Source organism: Microcaecilia unicolor, chromosome 13, assembly GCF_901765095.1.
Source record: "Microcaecilia unicolor chromosome 13, aMicUni1.1, whole genome shotgun sequence".
Lineage (NCBI taxonomy): Eukaryota > Metazoa > Chordata > Amphibia > Gymnophiona > Siphonopidae > Microcaecilia > Microcaecilia unicolor.
The window spans coordinates 65,680,615-65,700,604 of NC_044043.1; the positions used below are offsets into that span (position 1 = coordinate 65,680,615).

At 40.2% G+C, this 19,990-nt stretch overlaps 1 protein-coding gene across 1 annotated transcript in view; it reads right to left on the reverse strand.

Moving 5' to 3' along the window:
• The window catches only part of LOC115482563 (6-phosphogluconate dehydrogenase, decarboxylating), a 419,310-nt gene that overhangs the window by 100,565 nt on the left and 298,755 nt on the right, over positions 1 to 19,990 (reverse strand). The window contains exons 9-11 of the mRNA XM_030222454.1: positions 8,081 to 8,183; positions 7,638 to 7,786; positions 7,298 to 7,476 (exon numbers count right to left, since the gene is read on the reverse strand). Coding sequence (XP_030078314.1) covers positions 7,298 to 7,476; positions 7,638 to 7,786; positions 8,081 to 8,183 — 431 coding nt within the window. The remainder of the gene's footprint in view (positions 1 to 7,297; positions 7,477 to 7,637; positions 7,787 to 8,080; positions 8,184 to 19,990) is intronic.

A 19,990-nucleotide genomic window follows, 5' to 3' on the forward strand; every position in this document is an offset into this window, starting at 1 on the left:
AAGGTGTACAAGCCATCATCTTCATGGACAAATGCCCTTTCCTGCCCGCTTATAACCCTTTGAATATCTATCTCTGTTATTTACTGTTTTGCCCATTTGGATCTCAAGAGAAGTATTTTGGTTATTACACTGAAAAGTGTTCAGCTATACCTGGAACAAAACACCCGCAAGTAGGACAGTTTTATATAAAGAAAGAAATAAGGGAGAGATGGGGCCCTTAATTTCCAGAATTATTACATGGCACTGGATTAAGTAGTGGGAGAAATTTGAGCAACTAGCAGTAAGAAAGGAAATATTATTCTTACCTGCTAATTTTCTTTTCTTGAGTCCTAACAGGCCAGTCCAGAAGCTGTGGGTTATGTTTATCGACCAACAGATGGAGACAGAAAAAGTTGAGTGGTTTGCCCAGTAAGGACATTGTGCATCGAGAGCTCCTCAGTATTTTGAACAACCAAGCAATAAAAAGGGGAAATTATTCTTTAAACAGTAAGAGTTGTACGTCTTCCAACTGTTGTTCACTATATTAATTCCCAAAATATTTAATCTAAACTATGTTTGCCGAATAGAAACAAAAATAAAAAATAACAGCCAACAATATCCAAAAGGGAGGGAATCTGGTCTGGTAGGACTAAAGGAAAGAAAAATAGAAGATAAGAATAATTTTCCTCCTTAATTATCCTTATCAGACCAGTCCAGAAGCTATGGGATGTAGCCAAAGCATTCCTTATGATGGGAGGGATTCTACAACCCCCACTTTTAAAACTTCTTCTCCAAAGCTCCTCATATCATTGCCACATCCAGTCTGTACTTATTCAGAAACTATGCAGCAAGGACTAAGTCTCTGCTCTGCAAATATCAAGGAGAGTTACTGCACAAACCTGTGCATGAGGTTGCTATGTCTCTAGTAGAATGAGCTTTCAAACCAAACAGGGGTTGCTTACACAAAAGGATGTAGGCAGAAGAAATCAGGTCTCTCAACCAATGGGAAACAGTAGCTTTAGAAGCTGTTGAACCTTTTCTTACTACCCCCGAAAAGTACAAACAATCTGTCTGATTTATAAAAGTCATTTCTAAGTATCTCATAAGAGTTCTCTACACATTCAGCAAATGCAAGGTCTTGAACTCTTCTCTATAGTCCTCCCTGTGAAAGTATGGAGCAATAAGCAGCTGATTTACATGAAATGGAGAGACATCTTTTGAAAGGAAGGAAGGAAGGGACTGTCTTAATAGAAACTCCAAATTCTATAAAACATAGGAAAGGATCTCTGTAAGAACGCCTGCAACTTTGATACTCTGTGAGCCGAAGTTATAGCTACAAGAAAGACTAAGTGAGATCTTTAAGTGTAGCTCTCTTGAGAAGCTCAAATGAAGGATGCTCTAATGCTTTGAGAACCAATTTGAGACAAGCAGACTTTACTGGAGGCTTTAGCCGATTTACACCTTTTAAGAAATGGATTACATCTGGATGAGCTGCTACAGGGAATCTTTGCAAACGTCTTCTAATACAGGCAAAAGCTATTACTTGTATTTTTAAAGACTCAAGAGCCAAACTTTTCTGACAGCCATCCCGCAGAAATGCCAAAATGTGTCCAACAGAAGCTGAAAAAGGGGAAACTGCACAACCTGCACACCGAGATTCAAATCTATGCCAGACTCTAATATATGCAACAGAAGCAGATCTCTCTATAGCCTGAAAAACAGTGTGGATATTACTTTTTCTGAGTAGCTCTTCTGCCTAAGGCACAACCGTTCAACAGCCATACCCATAAGACAGATGGGAGACAAATTCTCCATGATTATCGGGCCCTGAGTCAGGAGCCCCTGTCTTAACATAGTCTCAAAGGCTGGTTGATCTGTAGAGGAAACAGATCAGTGAACTAAGGCCTCCTGGCCCACTCGGGAACTACCAGAATGACTCGGCTGGGATGGGACTCAATCCTCTGCAAAATCCTTCCCAGAACTAGGAGCAAAGGAAAGACATACAAGAGAGTCTTCTGTGGCCAAGGTTGAATCACAGCATCCAGACCCCTACCCCTCAACCCTGATCCTTGCTTTTTCTTGTGACTGAAGAAACAAGGCCATGAGATTCAGAACAGGCATGCCCCGTCAGTTCATTATGTGACTGAATATCCTGTAAAAGTTCCTATGCCCCCAGATTGAGGGACTTCTTGTGAAAATCCACTTGAATGTTCTGAACTCTTGCAATGTTGGCTGTCAAGAGAGCTAGCAAGTGTTTTTCTGCCCAACGAAGATGATGTGCTTCTTGTACTACCACTACACTTTTTGTGCCTCCTTGCTTGTTGATATAAGCCACCTTCATCACTTTGTCTGAAAAGGCTCTCACTGATTTGTGGTAGAAAAGATTCTGAAAGGCAGACATTGCTAACTGAACCACTCAACTCCAGATGGTTGATTAACTAGGTCATCTTGGACAAGGCCATTCCCCTTGTGCTACTTGACCCTGGCAGTGAGCTCCCCCATCTGAAAAGACTGGCATCCATGGTCAACACCACCTAGTTCAGGACTTAGTGTCTGCAGTTTATACTTTATAATACTTTATAATAGAAGAGCTTCATGAACGATATGTGCAGTAATACCTTAGATGATATTTAGTTCCCAATTACATTTTTTATAATTCAATGAATTTTGATTTATTTGTGATAGTTCATCACTTATTTGTCCCATTTATTTATAAATCTGTTTTTGAAATTATGTCCCTCAAAAGATATGCATAATATTGTTGGTTCTACTAGCTAACATATGTTGCTGTATATCTTTACGGGCTCATGCAGCCTGAGGCGTATTTGATTTATTGATTTTTTTAAATGCGCTATTTAGTATTATTGCCAAGTTTATATGATACCATTTAATTGTCGTGCTCAGTTAAAACAACTAGATATTTGAATCATGTGGTTTTATAGTATTATATTTTTAGCATTCTGTTGGTATCATTTGAAATATTTATTATTCTTTCAAGTACTGTCAACCTTATTAGGGCAGTTTGTTTTTTCACGGGCAAGATGTGAATAAACATGTTGATAAAGGTGAGCACGATAAAAGGCACTGACGATACAGGTATGAGTTCTTCCTTTAGCTGCTTCTTTTGCCATGAGCAATTATGTGGATGCAGAGCACAGTTAAATCTTAGTATTTTGAATTTAGTTTGAGTAAGGAAGGCACTATGCAACTTAGGCTTGAAAGCATTTTCATTTTACAACCAATTAGTTTTCACTGCGGTTAGTAGCGTCCATAAATATTATTTATTAAGAGCTTGAATGCGCTTCATGTAAGCTTGAATGCACTTCATATAAGCTTATGATTTTATTTTTCATTTCTTTCTCTGCACAGAGATTGTTGACCCTTGATTTTAAAGCAAATAGTAGAAGCTCAATAAATCTTTTAATTTGTGCCACTTAGGATGTCAACAGAAAAAGTGGGAGACTCCAAATTTATTAATAAAATTATTCATTGTTCCTACATCCTCCAGTCTCTGGCTTCCTTGGTCGCTCTCCCACTTTTTCTGTGACTCCGTTTTTTATCGTGGGGTGTTTGAGTTCTCCGCTTTTTTGGCGGATTTTCTCCCACTTAGGATGTCAACGCCATGGTTTGATAGTACTTACTATGAGCACTCTCTTTGCACACTGTCTTGCACACAGCTTTTTATTTCTGAAATTTATTAGCACTTGTACCCATACTTGATCTCTTAACCTTTGTTTCTGCACCCTGGACTGTGTGTAATGGCCACTTTTGGATTATTCCTTCGCCTTACCTCCCTATTCTGTCTTTACTTTTCTTTCTTTTCCTCTCCCTCTTCTCTTTCCTTTTACTTCTTTTGTTATTTTCTCACAAGAAGATTACGATCTCCTTGCTTTCTGTTAAATTTATGTTTACAGGTATATTTTGATTTGCCACTGCACTAAGGGGTCCTTTTACCAAGCTGCGGGAAAAAGGGCCATGTGCTAGCGGCGCGGGACCATCTTCTCCATGCACCAGGTCCCTTTTTACCGCAGCGGGTAAAAAGTCCCCAGACAAACATGGCCATGCAGTAAGAGAACTCTTATGTGGCTATGTGGCAGGGAGCCCTTACCACCACCCACTGAGGTGGCAAAAGGGCTCCCGCAGTAACCAGGCTGCGCAAGCCATTTCTGAGGGTTTTCTTTTCCCCCTGGAACTGGCATGTGCTCAGGGCCAGCGGTAGTCCCGATTTAGAGTTCGGTAAGTCCGCGTTGCACTACCGATGCTTTGTAAAAGACCTCCTAAGGTTGTTATCTAAATCAAATTTTAGATAATACCAGGTATGCTAAATGTGATTAGAGCTGGTCATGGTTGTATATACCCATGTATATGAATATGTTATACACATTGTTGATTCTGCATGATTGTGACTTTGCTGTTTCTGTTTATTGTGATTGCTTGAGTCTATTACTTTAGGAGCACCTTTATGGTTCCATTTTATTTTATTCTATTACCTTATTTACTGATGGTTCTTATTTTTTCATAGTATTATTTACTTATTATTTCAACATGGTTGATTATGTAATGGTAATGTTTAATTTATGTTCTTTTATATTTTCACTGTATGGTATTTTATTTTATGTATGGCTTATGGCTATTATTTTTATATATTTACACATCTTTTTGGGCTCCATCAGATGAAGTCATTCATCTCTGAGAATATAATGGCCTGCTTGTCCTCGGAGAATAAAATTCTCCAAATCCTTTTTTTTAAAAACTCAATTCCTTAAGTAGCTTGACTGGGAACTAATTCTCTAGCTGGACCAGAAACTAAATTCCTCAGACTGTTCAGCAGCTGCATGGATAACTAGTCACCATTTACTGGAGACAGTAAAATACTGATAGGAGCTCTGAATGCACAATACCCTTTTGGGGCAGAACATTTTCTGTCTCCATCCACTAGTTAACAGGCATAACCCACAGCTTCTGGACTGGTCTGGTAAGGGCAATAAGGAAGATGCCATTATGGGTGTTATCCTGGTTCCCTGAAAAGATGGCAAGGGGGAGGCAATCTTCCAATCCCTTTGGAGAGCTAACACTCAAAATTGGGAAGATGGTTAAAAGCAGAATGCAAAGGGGCAACAAATAATTTAATTTATTCCTAATCAAATACAATCGAGAATTTAGGAATAGAAGGCCTTCAAAACAACAGGATAACAAGTTGAACTGGAGAAAATCATTTAATTTGAGCATTTATGAAAAGAACATGAGATAGATAGCAGTGAAATGTTACATCATCATCAAGTGAGAAGCTTCACCTAGTGTGAGACTTTTATATACTTAATAAGAAACTCCTATTAAAGGTTGCAGTACCAGTAGGCCCTATTAAAGGAGGATCACACAAATCTTTACAGAAACGTTTTGCAGAAATTAGCAAAGCTGGTAAATTGGGCAACAGTATAATAATGACTGATTTCAATTACCTTTCTTATAAGAAAATTTCAACAGGACCAGAGAAGGAATTGATTCAGTACTCAAATAAAAAGTCACCTCTCTTTTATTAAGGGTATAAAATGACTGCTTTGCAATAAAACATAGTGGAGAAAAAAGACCTCAGAATCATCGGAACTTAAAACAAACATCAACAGCTGATAATAGTAAAAGCTCTCGTTCAGTCATTGGTCAGTAAAAAACTACACAAAGTTCCAACTGTTCCAGTGTTGCAAATAGCAGTCAAATATACCACATAAATAGGCAATATCTATCCCAGTCAACAGAATGTTTCAGCCATGCAATCCAAAGCATGGCTGAAACATTCTGTTGACTGGGATAGATATTGCCTATTTATGTGGTATACTTGACTGCTATTTGCAACACTGGAACAGTTGGAACTTTGTGTAGTTTTTTACTGACCAATGACTGAATGACAGCTTTTACTATTATCAGCTGTTGATGTTTGTTTTAAGTTCTGATGATTCTGAGGTCTTTTTTCTCCACTATTTTTTATTGCAAAGCAGTCAATTTGTACCCTTAATAGAAGGGAGGTGACTTTTTATTTGAGTACTGATTTTAATTACCCCAATACTGACTGGATAAATGTTACATCAAGGAGCACTAGGGAGGTAAAATTCTTAGATGTAATAAATGACTGCTCCTTGGAGCAACTAGTCCAGGAACCAACAAGAGGTGGAGCTATTTTAGATCTAGACCTTAGTGGTATGCAGAGCATAGTACAAGAGGAAATGGTATTGGGTCTGCTGTGAAACAGTGATCAAAATATGATCAAATCTCTAATATCTGGAGTGAAGTCACTGAGGAAATCTACTGTAGCAGCATTTAATTTTTGAAAGGGCAGCTATAATAAAATAAGGAAATGATTAAAAAGAAGCTGAAAGGGTCAAACGCAAAGGTTGGGACTTTAAATCAGGCATGGATGTTGTTTAAAAATATCATCATGGAAGCCCAGACCAGATGTATTCTAAGTATTAACAAAGGTGGAAAGAAGAGCAAATGACAGCCAGAGTGGTTAAAAGGTATAATGAAAGAGGCTATTACAGCCAAAAGAATGTCCTTCGAAGAATGGAAAAAAGGATCCAAATGAAGAAAATAAGAGGCAACATAAGCACTGGCAAGTCATATGCAAAACATTAACAAAGAACGCTAAAAGAGAATATGAAGAGAAACTTGTCACAGAGGCAAAAACTCATAGCAACAACATTTTCAGGTACATCACAAGCAGACAGTCTGTGAGGGAATCTGTGGGACCATTAGATCACGCAGAAGCAAAAGAGGCACTCAGAGAGGACAAGGCCACAGCACAGAGATTAAATAAATTCTTTGCTTCGGTCCTTACGGAACAAGATGTAAGAGATCTACCTGTACCAGAAATGATTTTCATGGGTAACAATGTGAAGGAACTGAAAGAAGACGAACTCAAAGAAGACGAACTGAGCCAAATCAATAAATTAAAGAGTATTGTAGTAAATCACATGAACCAGATGGCAAACACCCTAGGGTACTGAAAAAACTCAAACAAAATGAAATTGCTGATCTGCTATTAACCTGTTGTTAAAATCATCCGTAATACCTGAAAACTGGAAAATGGCCAATGTAACACCATTGTTTAAAACGGGTCCCAACCTTGTCAACAGAACACTTTGGTGAGTAGCTTTGCACAGAAGCATGGCCTGGCCAAGCCACAAAGTTTTGAAACCAGCAACCAGTAAAGATATCATTTTGGTATTGCACTGGGAAGTAATTAGCATTCATTTTAATACCAAGAAGAAAACATTTTTAAATAAAACTTTCTGCATTCCCCCTTCATGATGAATTGTGTCCTTACTTGAGCTTTTCCAGTGACCAATAATGTGTAGCCCCATTCTTTAAGTCCTGCACTTCCACAGCCACCACAGTACGAGGAAAAGCATGGTGACCCTGATTTTTCGCAGGTTCAGGAGGTTGCAGCTCTGGGGGCAGTGGGGAATATAGTGTATCTGTAAGCAGCACAAACTGAAACTGCACCTGAAGTCGAGAAAAATACAAGCAAAGTTGTGAAGAAGCAAGAAAAATCATTCATACACTGCAACATAAACTGATCACCTTAAGAGAGGAGGGAAGAGGAAGAGAGAATATACATTTAGATGCACCAATGCACAAAAATGACCAGGTCCTCAAGGGCTCACCTTCTTCTTTAACTCCACACTGATTGCATTTGCTTCCTTTAGGTAAACAGCATTTCCCCAGAGCAGGTCCCTCAAGGATGTAAACTGATGGTGTTTCCATTTCCGGAATGCCCACTCAGCCAGCTCATAGTCACGCTGAGTCCATGGCACTGGGGAGAGCACAGAATGCACTGTCACACAAATCACAAGAAAAGGGCACAGGCACTGCAACTGGTGTTACAGGGAATACATGGCCAAAAAAAGTTTAGGAGATTATAAAATCCTAGTCTTCATTAGTAGGTGGCACGGTAAGAAATGATTCAGAAGTGCCTGGATATAGGACTTCATATCTACAACACCAATCTCTCCATGCTTGAAGAAAGCTACTGGCTGAATGGCTGGCACATATTCAAATTTATATCACCTACTTAGGAAACCTGCCATAAAAATTTCCAGGTACACACCTTCTTCTTCTTCCTCCTCCTCTTCCTCTTCCTCAGTGGTCTCTGCAGTCAGAGAACGTGTCTCCACCTGCTTTTGTAAGGCCTGCAGTTTACTTTCATAGTCCTGGAAAGACATAAAGGAGAGTCCTTGGAGAGACAGATGAAGCAAAGTAGATGAGAGTCTCCAGAGAGACAGAAAACAGTGAAGAAAGGACAAAACCATCAAAACAGTTACAATGCCAGTTTCATTAACTCCTCCAACTAGTTCTTCAAAGGAAAGTTTTACTGTTTACAAAGTAAAAATTGAACAAAGACTCATCCACTGCAGAGAATGCTCTTGTGAAATGCCAATGCTTGCAGAATCGTAGCTACTCAACCAAAGATCTGATGCTACTTATGCATCGAAAGCCCACGGCGACTTTGTCTCAGTCGAGAACTTTTGTGTAGAGTTGGAAATCAACGTTTGCCGTTTAACCCGAGTCCCTGAAGAAAGTATTGAAACCCGCGGTGTCGGGCGTTACCAGGGGAAGCCTTGTGGATTAAGCCTTGCAGATTATTGATCTTTGGACTGAGAGTGGAGTGGAGAATAAGTAAATACAAAGAAACATAGAGAAATGAAAAAAGAAAAAAGAATCCCAAAAAAATGACAAAAGATAAGTTCACGTTTATTTTTATTTTTTGATCACATTGCACTCGTGAGCAGTTTTGCATTGATGTAATAGCACGTATATTCATTTAGAAGAGACCGCCCTATGAAAGAAGTGCTATGCCACCGGGCAGAAAGAAATGAGCTTGCCTTAAAAGCGGTGGTTTGTCTAAGGGCTCTCTTTCAAATAATTTTCAAAAAATAAATAACAAAAAAGAGTGGGTTTATTGTGTAGTACGGTGCTATTTGTCTGCATAAGTAGCATCAGATCTTTGGTTGAATAGTTTTGGTTGTCATGTGTACCAAGGATTGAGGGGAGGTTTAGTGCAGAATCATAGCAGCAGGTACTGCTGGAGGAAGCAATGGATGACCCCACCAAGACCAGGGTCAAAGTGCGACATGAACCCTCTTCAGTGCTGGAACTACAATAGTCAAATCAGCAAAACAATGGACAGATGAAAGGAAATGGTAAAGCACCTTCCTTTTACTTTTGTGGATATTTCTGAAACACAAAATGTTCTTTACCTTTCTAATATAGCAACATGGTATACATTTTTTTTTCTTGCAGGAAAACTTTCTTATAGAGATACTAAAACAATGTTTTCTTACCACCACAAGACTTTGGCCATCAGAGACAAGGTGATATACTAATGGGCTGATGTAACAAGCCTTATGTTAGAGCTGTGCACTGAAGCTCAAGACACTATTTCCTAACGTGTGTAAAAAAAAAAGTAACACCCGATGCAATAAACAAACCATATGCAATAATGTACATACAAAAAGTGTGTGAATATAGGAGAGCAAGCCAGTCACTATGCTACATTCTAGTGCACTGTGTGTGTGTTAGCAGAAAAATCGACATCTTGTTCAAAGATTGTAGTGGAACCTGAAGGATTATTGCATACACATACAGTACAAACATATTTTCCACACAAAATTTTATTGATATAATAGCACGTACATTTCTGCAGGTAAATGCACTGCCCATCATCTCAAAGTTGCAGTACCTATCCTTAGCCCTGCATCTGGCAACACAATCATCTCTGCTCCTCAACCCCCTACCATTTTAAAAATTTTATTCATTACATTGTCCACCCATATCCTTCAATAAAAGAAGAAAAAATGTTGCAGGTAGTTCATGCTGGCCCATCAAAACAAAGTAGCACAAAAAGCTCTCAGTAATGCTAATGTTTTACTCTTCCTCAGACCATGCACTAAATTCATTCTCTCTCTCAATCTCCTGAATCTAAAGTACTGGTAAATATAAGACCAAGAACAAAAATTTTAAAATCTAATAACAGTCAGAGTCGCAGCTAGAGTCGTAGTTAGACAGCAGAAAAATAGAGGAGTCGGAGTCAATGGTTTGGTGTATCGACTCCATAGCCTTGAAGAAGCTGTGCACAGAATCCATGCCAAGCCTCCCATACTTTACTACATAAGCCCCTAAAAGGGAGAAAATAACAAGCCACAAGTCTGGGATCTACCCCTAACTTGCTTTACAACAATGTCTCAGGGCTGCAAGTCCAATCTGCCAAAATACACTATATAATTGCAATGTAACACTGTTGCAGGAATTACCACTATTGTTAGCAGAATCTGTGGTACTTCAGGAGTCAAACAGCACACACCAGAATGAGAGAGAAATCTTCTTTATTTGCCAGCAAACAAAGTAGAACATCAGCACTAAGTCTCTTCTTCTCATTCTCAGCTCTCTGGATCTTATGGCTTCTGTCTCCGCTCCTTCTCTTCTTCTTAGCTCTCTCCTTCTCTCTTCTTAGCTCTCTCCTTCTCTCTTCTGATGTAAGCTGCTTCTGCTCTCAGTTATATACTATTCCTAAACCCCTCTAGCCCCCCTTACTTTCCAGATGGTAAAAAATAGATGATTACCCTGCCTTGAACTAATCACCTCTACACATATGTTGAAAATATCAGTTACATAGGTTCCAGACATTTCCTAACTGACCTATGACCTGGGCCTCTCAGACTAGACAATGTAGCACCTATCTCTGTATTATTCACATAATCCCAGTCATAGCTTAAACTGGGTTCTGGCATTCATTAAGGGGTCAAGGGACCAATCTTTGCTTAATGGCATACAGATATGGTTTGTTATTACTTTCAGGACCATTCCTACACTTAGCTATTCATCAAGAAACAAAGTTGACTTTTCCTGACCTTTTTCACCTAGCTAGGACTGTGGATAATTCAAACCAGATGATCTATTTAAACTTGCAGAGATATCACTTGAAAGGTCAGACAAAGTTGAATTGAAAAGATATTCTACATAGAAATAGAACTTATTAATTACACAGAATAAAACATATTCTAAAATAAACAGAAATCAAAATTCCTTATAAGACAAAATCTAACTCATCTAGAATTATTTAAAATCTACTCTATTTTCTTCTAACCAACATTAGCCTAATCTTTTTAAAACTATCTTCTAACACTGTTTGCTTGTTGATCCCTCGAGATTATCCACTATGCCCAATAGCCTTCAGATGTGGTAAATAATTACTTCTCCCTGACCTTTCTAACCTCTTAGTCTAACAAAAGCTAGACATTCTTGAGCAATTGAAACCCAGATAACATTCCTCACTTGCAGGGTGAAAGGTTAAAATAGAATTAACAATTTCTCTTTGCCCAAGCTGCCTCAACACTGAAGCGACTCTGATGGCAGTTGTGGATAAAGCACAAATGTGGATTATGTACTCACATTTACATTTCCTGGTTTGATGATACAAGTGTAAAGATCTCAATTTTCCAGTTCATGCAGATGATATTTAGAGCTGTTAGAAGACCCAGTTTGTGAGAAATAAACAAGTGAAGAAATGTAAAGCAAACCCATGGTCGATCAGAGAAAAAGTAAGACCACCACAGATATGATGGTCCTTTGATACTTAGAGGCCGACTAAAGCTGCTTTCTTCAGAGAAACAAACTGCTACCAAAACTGTCAGAACACTTTCAGCCAAATCCAAAACTTAACCCCTGGTTTCAGCCTATCCTCCTATATAATAATTCTCACCTCCAACGTTCTGAGGCTGCCTGGAACCGTAGATTCCGCCGGATGTGGTCTGCTTCATGGAGTAGATCAAACTGACGTCAGCAGCAAACAGCGACACAGCCAGGAAGAGTAGTACCAGCCAGGGGGAGGAGTAGGGAAACACACAGAGCGTGTTTCCCTACTCCTCCCCCTGCCTAGGAATCGCTCCACACTGGCTGCCAACCTCGGAGTTCCGAACCACCCACGCACCCTAACCGCCCTGGGAAACCTGCCACCGCCCTCCCTGTCCTCTCCAAGTTCGGCCCTCGCCACCCGCAACCCCCATCGGCCGGTACAAAAAGAAGAAACCCCAAAAAAACACACTGCAAAACGTGCCTCCGTAGACAGCCATCTGCCATTGGCTGTCATCTGTGCAGCCACTCCTCCTCTCCCCTGCACGTCACTGCCCCTGGAGGACGACCCCGGAGGAGCGCTGCGACTTCAGAGGGGAGAGGAGGACCGGCTGCAGAGACGATAGCCAATGGCAGATGGCTGTCTACACAGCCGCGTTTTTCAGGTTGGTTTTTTTCCCCCGTTTTTGTCCTTTTTTCCGCCGCTGCTGCTCAACAGGAGAAGCAGCAGCGGTCACACACCGTTACTATTGGGGGGTTGCGGGTGGCGGGGGGGTTCATATGCCCGGGGGGTGGAGGGGCTTGCATGATGCGCAGGGGGGAAGGGGCTTGGGGGATGCGCCGAGGGGGGGGCAGGGGGGGAGGAAACATCGCTAGCACCCATTTCCTTCACAACAGAAACGGGCCTTTTTTACTAGTCACTTATAAAGTGGCACAGCAGGTAAACCAAGACTGGGTTGCAATGATCAAGACTTTCTCATATAGTGGAGGAGTAGCCAAGTGGTTAGAGCACCAGTCTTGACATCCAGAGGTGGCTGGTTCAAATCCCACTGCTGCTCCTTGTGATCTTGGGCAAATCACTTAACCCTCCATTGCCTCAGGTACAAAATTAGATTGTGAGCCCTACTGGGACAGAGAAATATCCAATGTATCTGTATGTAGCTCACCTTGAGCTACTACTGAAAAAGGTGTGAGCAAAATCCATCCAAATAAATAAATAAATAGTGATGGTGGTTTACCTCAAGCTTATGAGGAAATTTCACTTACAAAAGGGCACAAATGTAGATGTCAGCAGCAATATTTTCTACTGAAACTTCCAGGATGGTATATCAAGTTTTGACATACAGATTGCTAGGGAGATTTTAAAATAGTGCATGTGAAAAATACTTTCTTCCTTTGACATACCATGGCGTAACATAATATAACAGCAAATCAAGACCTCTGATTTACCCAATTTATCACCTGATGCAATGAAATAAATCCCAGTTGATCTCTGATACTATCTTGCTTTTCACAAATGCCAGAAATAATCAATACTTTCTCACTGATACTTTAGATCCAGGAATGCATTTTCTTTTTTTACAATAAGCTTTTTAGTATAAATTACTGCAAGGATTTACAGTGATGTGAAAAGGTTTTCCCATCATTATATTGGTAAAGTCAGTTCCATAAATCCTGGATGGAAAAAAGCCTCCATTCAAGAATAAGTCATCTGGATACCCTTGGTTTATTTTTTTTTTTCATTAGGAAAGATTTGGAATGTATTATCCCACTATTTGCAAGAAGGAGGGTGCAGAAGCAAAGGTTCAACCAACATGTAGGACAACAGTCCTGAATCCATGCCAAATCCAGTTCTTAAGGTTACCTCTTATAGCTTACAAACTGGATATTTGCAATCCACTGAGAAATGAATCACTCAAAGGTTTAAAAGAAGATTTCAGACTTTAATTTTAGAGCAACTTCATAACATTCCAAACCATCCTTATTTCTAAGCAGTCCATCTTCCACTCAAAATAATCATCACAAGTTAAAAGAAAACACAAAAATGTCAGAACACTGAAATAATCCCAATAGATACTTACTTCCCTTCCATAGCATAAAAGTTCCTTCAATTCTCTGCTTCATTTGGAATTCAAAGAAACAGAGAGAATTGAAAGCAGATCAAGACCATATGGCCTATCCAGTCTGCCCATTCATACTCTGGAGGAAAGGAGAAACAGGGGTGATATGATACAGACGTTCAAATATTTGAAAGGTATTAATCCGCAAACGAACCTTTTCCGGAGATGCGAAGGCGGTAGAACGAGAGGACATGAAATGAGATTGAAGGGGGGGCAGACTAAAGAAAAATGTCAGGAAGTATTTTTTCACAGAGAGAGTAGTGGATGCTTGGAATGCCCTCCCGCGGGAGGTGGTGGAAATGAAAACAGTAACAGAATTCAAACATGCGTGGGATAAACATAAAGGAATCCTGTTCAGAAGGAATGGATCCTAAGAGCTTAGCCGAGATTGGGTGGCAGAGCTGGTGGTGGGAGGCGGGGATAGTGCTGGGCAGACTTATACGGTCTGTGCCAGAACCGGTGGTGGGAAGCGGGGCTGGTGGTTGGGAGGCAGGGATAATGCTGGGCAGATTTATACGGTCTGTGCCCTGAAAAGGACAGGTACAAATCAAGGTAAGGTATACACAAAAAGTAGCACATACGAGTTTATCTTGTTGGGCAGACTGGATGGACCGTGCAGGTCTTTTTCTGCCGTCATCTACTATGTTACTATGCCATCTACTCTCCCTTTCAATCCCTTACGAGATCCTATGTACTTGTCCCAAGCTTTCTTGAATTCAGATAGTTTTCTACTATAGGTCAATGATCACAATTTAATCCTTCCTTCACATGATTATTACACAATTTCAGAAAGGACAGAGTACATTTTAATAGTTAAGCTCTCATTCCTTTCTGAGTCAGCTCCAGAGGAGTTCTCATTCAAAGTTCAAGCCTACATTTTACATAGCCCAAATACAGGTATGTTTGGGGGTGGAGTAAGTCGTCATATATGCACAAATTTTACAAAATATGCATGTAAATTTATACCAGTTCACTATAGGTGCAGGTACGGTGGCCCCCAATGGCATCAATTTAGAGGTCGAATGGGTATAATGTTGTGTGCCTTTAAAAACGATTGGGGTGGGCCAGTAATGGTAGGTATTTAACTTGGGAAACATACGCCCATGCAGTATTCTTCAGTGGAGCGGTTCCTGACCCAAGTCTGTGTGAGCACCAGTCTGGCAGGCAGCTGCGCATAATAATGACAGTAAGTGATGAATAATTTGATTAGTAAGTGTTGATATTGTGTACAAGGTGGTTTATTTCAACAGTGATAATATTATTGTGATGTTGTAGAGGAATTGGTGGTTCCTCCTGAGGACGTGAAACGAAATGCGGTCCAGCATCGGGGAACCGTTTTGAATAGGAGGATTATCTCCGCCTTGAAGGTGGGTGTCACTTACCTCTCACCCAGCACCTGCAAGCTGATTACAATGGATGCCATTTGGCAGCGTCATGTTGGGATAAGTAGCAGTACTCAGTTTAAACTTGAATAATACTGCTGTTAACAGGCCTCTTATACCAGGCGCCTATGGCTAGCTGATTTCTAGTGCTAGCTAAAAATGCTAGTGCACCTTAGTAAAATACCCCCAAAGTGAGGTATTTATGGAATTAAGAGATTAGTACTTAGAACTGCAACAGTATACTACAAGTCTTTCAATAATTTAACTTGTGTAACTAACTTTATAGATGGTATCCTGGTGTTTTTGGTGGTTAGGCTGTTTCATTTTATTACTGTTAGCTGGGGAACTGGCTAGCGTTAGTTTAAACGTGTATCTAATTTCCATGTACGGAGAAATTTTATTAATTGTAATGAGCTGTTACCTAGACAAATTGAAACTTTGATATCCCCCAGATAGAATCAGATTGATTTTAAAGATTTAAAAAAAGGAAAACCATGAAATGTCAAGTATTAAATATTGTATTGGCTAGAGATAGCAAAATGGATACTGTTCCAATTCCAATCTACTACTTTAACACTGGGTCTGTGGTGAATAAGGCCCTGGTAATTAGACAATGGATTGAGGAAGAAGATCCTGGTATGGTGTTTATTGTGGAAACTTGGCTAAGAAGTAAGGAGGATGCTATTTTAAATGAACTCTGTCCAAATGGATTTAAACCGTTTTGTAGTTGCCGGGAGAGAGGTAGGGGTGGTGGTGTGTTAATGATTTATAAATCTTTTTTATAGTAGAACTGAAGGAAGTAGTTGCGACTTCATCCCTGGAGATTCTACCTTGTATAGTTAAGGATGATTCTTTGGAAAACTCAGGCTGTTTCATCTTGTGTTATTGACTCCCCAGGAAAATGGGAAAAGACTCAGGAAGTGTTTTATTACTTTGTATCACAAGAACAGGTTGAGTTCTCCAATATGATATTGAGGGGAATATTAACCTTCATTTTGAAAATATAAATGATAGAAATATTAGTCAGTTTTATACGTTTTTAGATTCTGCAGGTTTTAACAGAACTCCCATATCCTCAACTGGATGTATGTGCATATAGATTTGCTTCAATACCATCACTTAATATTACTGATGTTTTATGGTGATCACCACAGACTACAAATTGTGTTACATTGGAAAGAAAAATCTATAAAGCATGTAGGAAAACAACCAAAATTAAACTGGTCAAGAAGGAAACTAGTTCTCACTGTTTTTTGGCAGAAAGTGGATAAAGAATTAGATGGAGAATTTTAGCGAGCAGAAAGAAAGGAGTAGGAAAAGTAGGCTCTTCCAAAAAAAAACGGAGATGGCGTGTGTGGAGAATCAATTCTTTATTCTATCACAAACACTGTCACACTCAATTCGGACACGACACAGCTGTGTTTCGGCAAAAAAATACGCCTTCATCAGGAGTCTTATGAGATACAGTTGATGATATAGTAGATGGTATATATTTGCGCATCTACTTGCGTAGGATTCCAGTGTACCTCCACCCCTGTGGTGGCTTTACCCCGTCTTGGAATTTTTAGCGAGAACATTATTGGGCTGGAGTAAACTGAGTGAAGATATATTGAATGAAATTGCACCGCTGAAATTAAAAAAGAATTAGTAAGGAAGTGACATCACCCAGCTGAATGGCGGCATAGTCCCTGAGTTCCTCCACATAAGTACATAAGTAGTGCCATACTGGGAAAGACCAAAGGTCCATCTAGCCCAGCATCCTGTCACCGACAGTGGCCAATCCAGGTCAAGGGCACCTGGCACGCTCCCCAAACGTAAAAACATTCCAGACAAGTTATACCTAAAAATGCGGAATTTTTCCAAGTCCATTTAATAGCGGTCTATGGACTTGTCCTTTAGGAATCTATCTAACCCCTTTTTAAACTCCGTCAAGCTAACCGCCCGTACCACGTTCTCCGGCAACGAATTCCAGAGTCTAATTACACGTTGGGTGAAGAAAAATTTTCTCCGATTCGTTTTAAATTTACCACACTGTAGCTTCAACTCATGCCCTCTAGTCCTAGTATTTTTGGATAGCGTGAACAGTCGCTTCACATCCACCCGATCCATTCCACTCATTATTTTATACACTTCTATCATATCTCCCCTCAGCCGTCTCTTCTCCAAGCTGAAAAGCCCTAGCCTTCTCAGCCTCTCTTCATAGGAAAGTCGTCCCATCCCCACTATCATTTTCGTCGCCCTTCGCTGTACCTTTTCCAATTCTACTATATCTTTTTTGAGATACGGAGACCAGTACTGAACACAATACTCCAGGTGCGGTCGCACCATGGAGCGATACAACGGCATTATAACATCCGCACACCTGGACTCCATACCCTTCCTAATAACACCCAACATTCTATTCGCTTTCCTAGCCGCAGCAGCACACTGAGCAGAAGGTTTCAGCGTATCATCGACGACGACACCCAGATCCCTTTCTTGATCCGTAACTCCTAACGCGGAACCTTGCAAGACGTAGCTATAATTCGGGTTCTGTTTTTACTATAATAAGAACTACCAACTTACTAATTTTTGCTACCTTGCCGTCTTATATTTGAGAGACACCAGTCACAAACTGATGGTGAACCACAGTGGACGCTTAGATATGAAGGTTTTTGCTTATAACCTGGTGAGCTCATTGGGCTTTATGGCGCAGCAAATGACAACAGTGCCTCTAGGGCCGCATCCTGAATCCGCTGACAGAGCACCACTAAGCACTGGGGAACTAAATCTATGCTACCCACCAGCTACTAAAGAGGAATTGCATGGGTTTTGGAGAGGCAAGATGGTGTACTAGACAGCAGATATATTGCTCAGACTCTGTTTCCTATTTGAAAGACAAGACCGAGGAAAACTGCACCGTAAGCTCTGGGGTGGTAACTAGTACTCCAGTACTCACCCAACGCAAAATTACTGAGTTTGCTGGGCTTTCAACAGCTACTGGAGTAAGCCCGCTTGGATTGTCGCAGGGCAGGGCTCAGCTTTCCTCATCCTTGGTCAGTAGTGATTCGTTTACCTTGAAGAGAGAGTGCCGCCATTCAATCTGGCACTGCAGCATGCAGAAAGCCTTGAGGGTGCTGGCCAACCATTCAACAGGACCTATTACTGGAGTTTCCAAGGAGCAAGGGTCGCCGGAGGTTATGATATCTGAATTGTGAAACACAATTCTGCTGGGGCCAGTAGGCGGAACTAGCAGCAATAGAACCATCATTCAAGAAGTTCAGACGGAGACTCCGGATCTCCCTGAGTTGGAGGAGTGGACTGAGGTGCCCCAGTCCACTGGATTTGAGCCGGTATGACCTCCATCGTTTACCTTAGAGGAGATTTGGAAAATGATAGAGTCCCTTGGTCAGACAATAGCAGCACAGAGTTCAGCCCAAGTGGGGAAAATACATACCATGGCGCAAAACATTGTGATAATGGAACATAAAATGGACGGTTTTGAGTTTCAAGTGAATATGTTAAAAAAAATTTAGTGGAAAAGCAAATCACTTCTGTTCAACAAGTTGATTCCACAGTTTCTACTTTGATTAAAGGACAGTTAAGTTTGGAACTTAAATGTGAAAATTTGGAGAACCAAGTACGTAGGAGGAATCTTCGATTAATAAACTTTCCCAGGATACTGGGAGTTTCTGCTCAGGAAATGTTCAAACAATATTTCCTTGAGATACTTTATGTTCCTAAAGAGTCGTTACTTCCTGCCTCTAAGTATTCTATCTTCCTCCATTTAAGAAAAAAGTAGTAGAAGGAGAGATGGATTATTTGTCACCTATTTCAGAAGATAGTTTGAACTTAACTGCTCTTCTTGAATCATCTAAAGAGAAACCTGTGATTCCAGCCACGCTGGTTGCTATTATGGCTTTGGATTATGATAGAGACTGGCTTCTGAGGCTTTATTTCCGACACAGAGACATTACTTTTTGTACCTTGAAAGCTCGTATGTTTCCAGATGTGCCAAAATTACTCAGAGATGTCGTAAGCAATTCCTACTTTTGAGACATAAGGTATTGGCCCTGGGGACTCTTTTCCTGTTGAAGTTTCCTTGCAAGTGTATGGTTAAATATAAGAATGAGAATTACATTTTTTTGATTCTTCACAATTGGTGATGTTTCTCAGTAATAAAACAGTGGCTCAAGATCAAGCTTTAGCTGCTCCCACTTCTTCTGCATGTCACGGAGTATAGTTCTGAACCTCTTTCTCTAATTGATTAGGTAAACTCTGCACTTTACGATATTATTCCTTATCAAGGTAAATGCTTATTTCTACTGTATGGTTTGATCTCCTGCCTCTCTGCAACAATTGTGGACTTTTGAAATGGTATATTAATTGATTTCCTGGTATCTAATGCAAGAGTTATATATTATTTTCTATAAATGCTGTTCCATTTCTAATTCAAGAATATTTTCTTGATATATACTTTGTAAACTTAATTAAAAAAGAACTGCAATTTGGATGCTGGATCTAAAGGCAGCATAAAGCAGGACTTGCAAGCCAATGTAGAAGGCCTTCACAGAAAGTTTAATGATATAAGCCAACGGCTAAATCAGTTTGAGGAGCAAGTTATTGCTCATTATCAGGATGTGTTTGACCTTCACAAGAGGTGTGATAGTTATGAGTCTAAATATGAGGAATTATTGCTTAAGATGGAAGATATTGAAAATCGAGCACACTGAAATAATATACGGGCATGGGGAATACCGGATGGCGTGCAAGGGGAAGATGTGGCTGTGCTAATGCAGATAATTTGCACTCTTTTCCTGCATGTGGAACAACCAGGGTAGGAACAATAGCCCTTGGGATTTGAAAGAGTTCATCATGCTCTGGGGACACTCCAGTCAGAGCATCCCT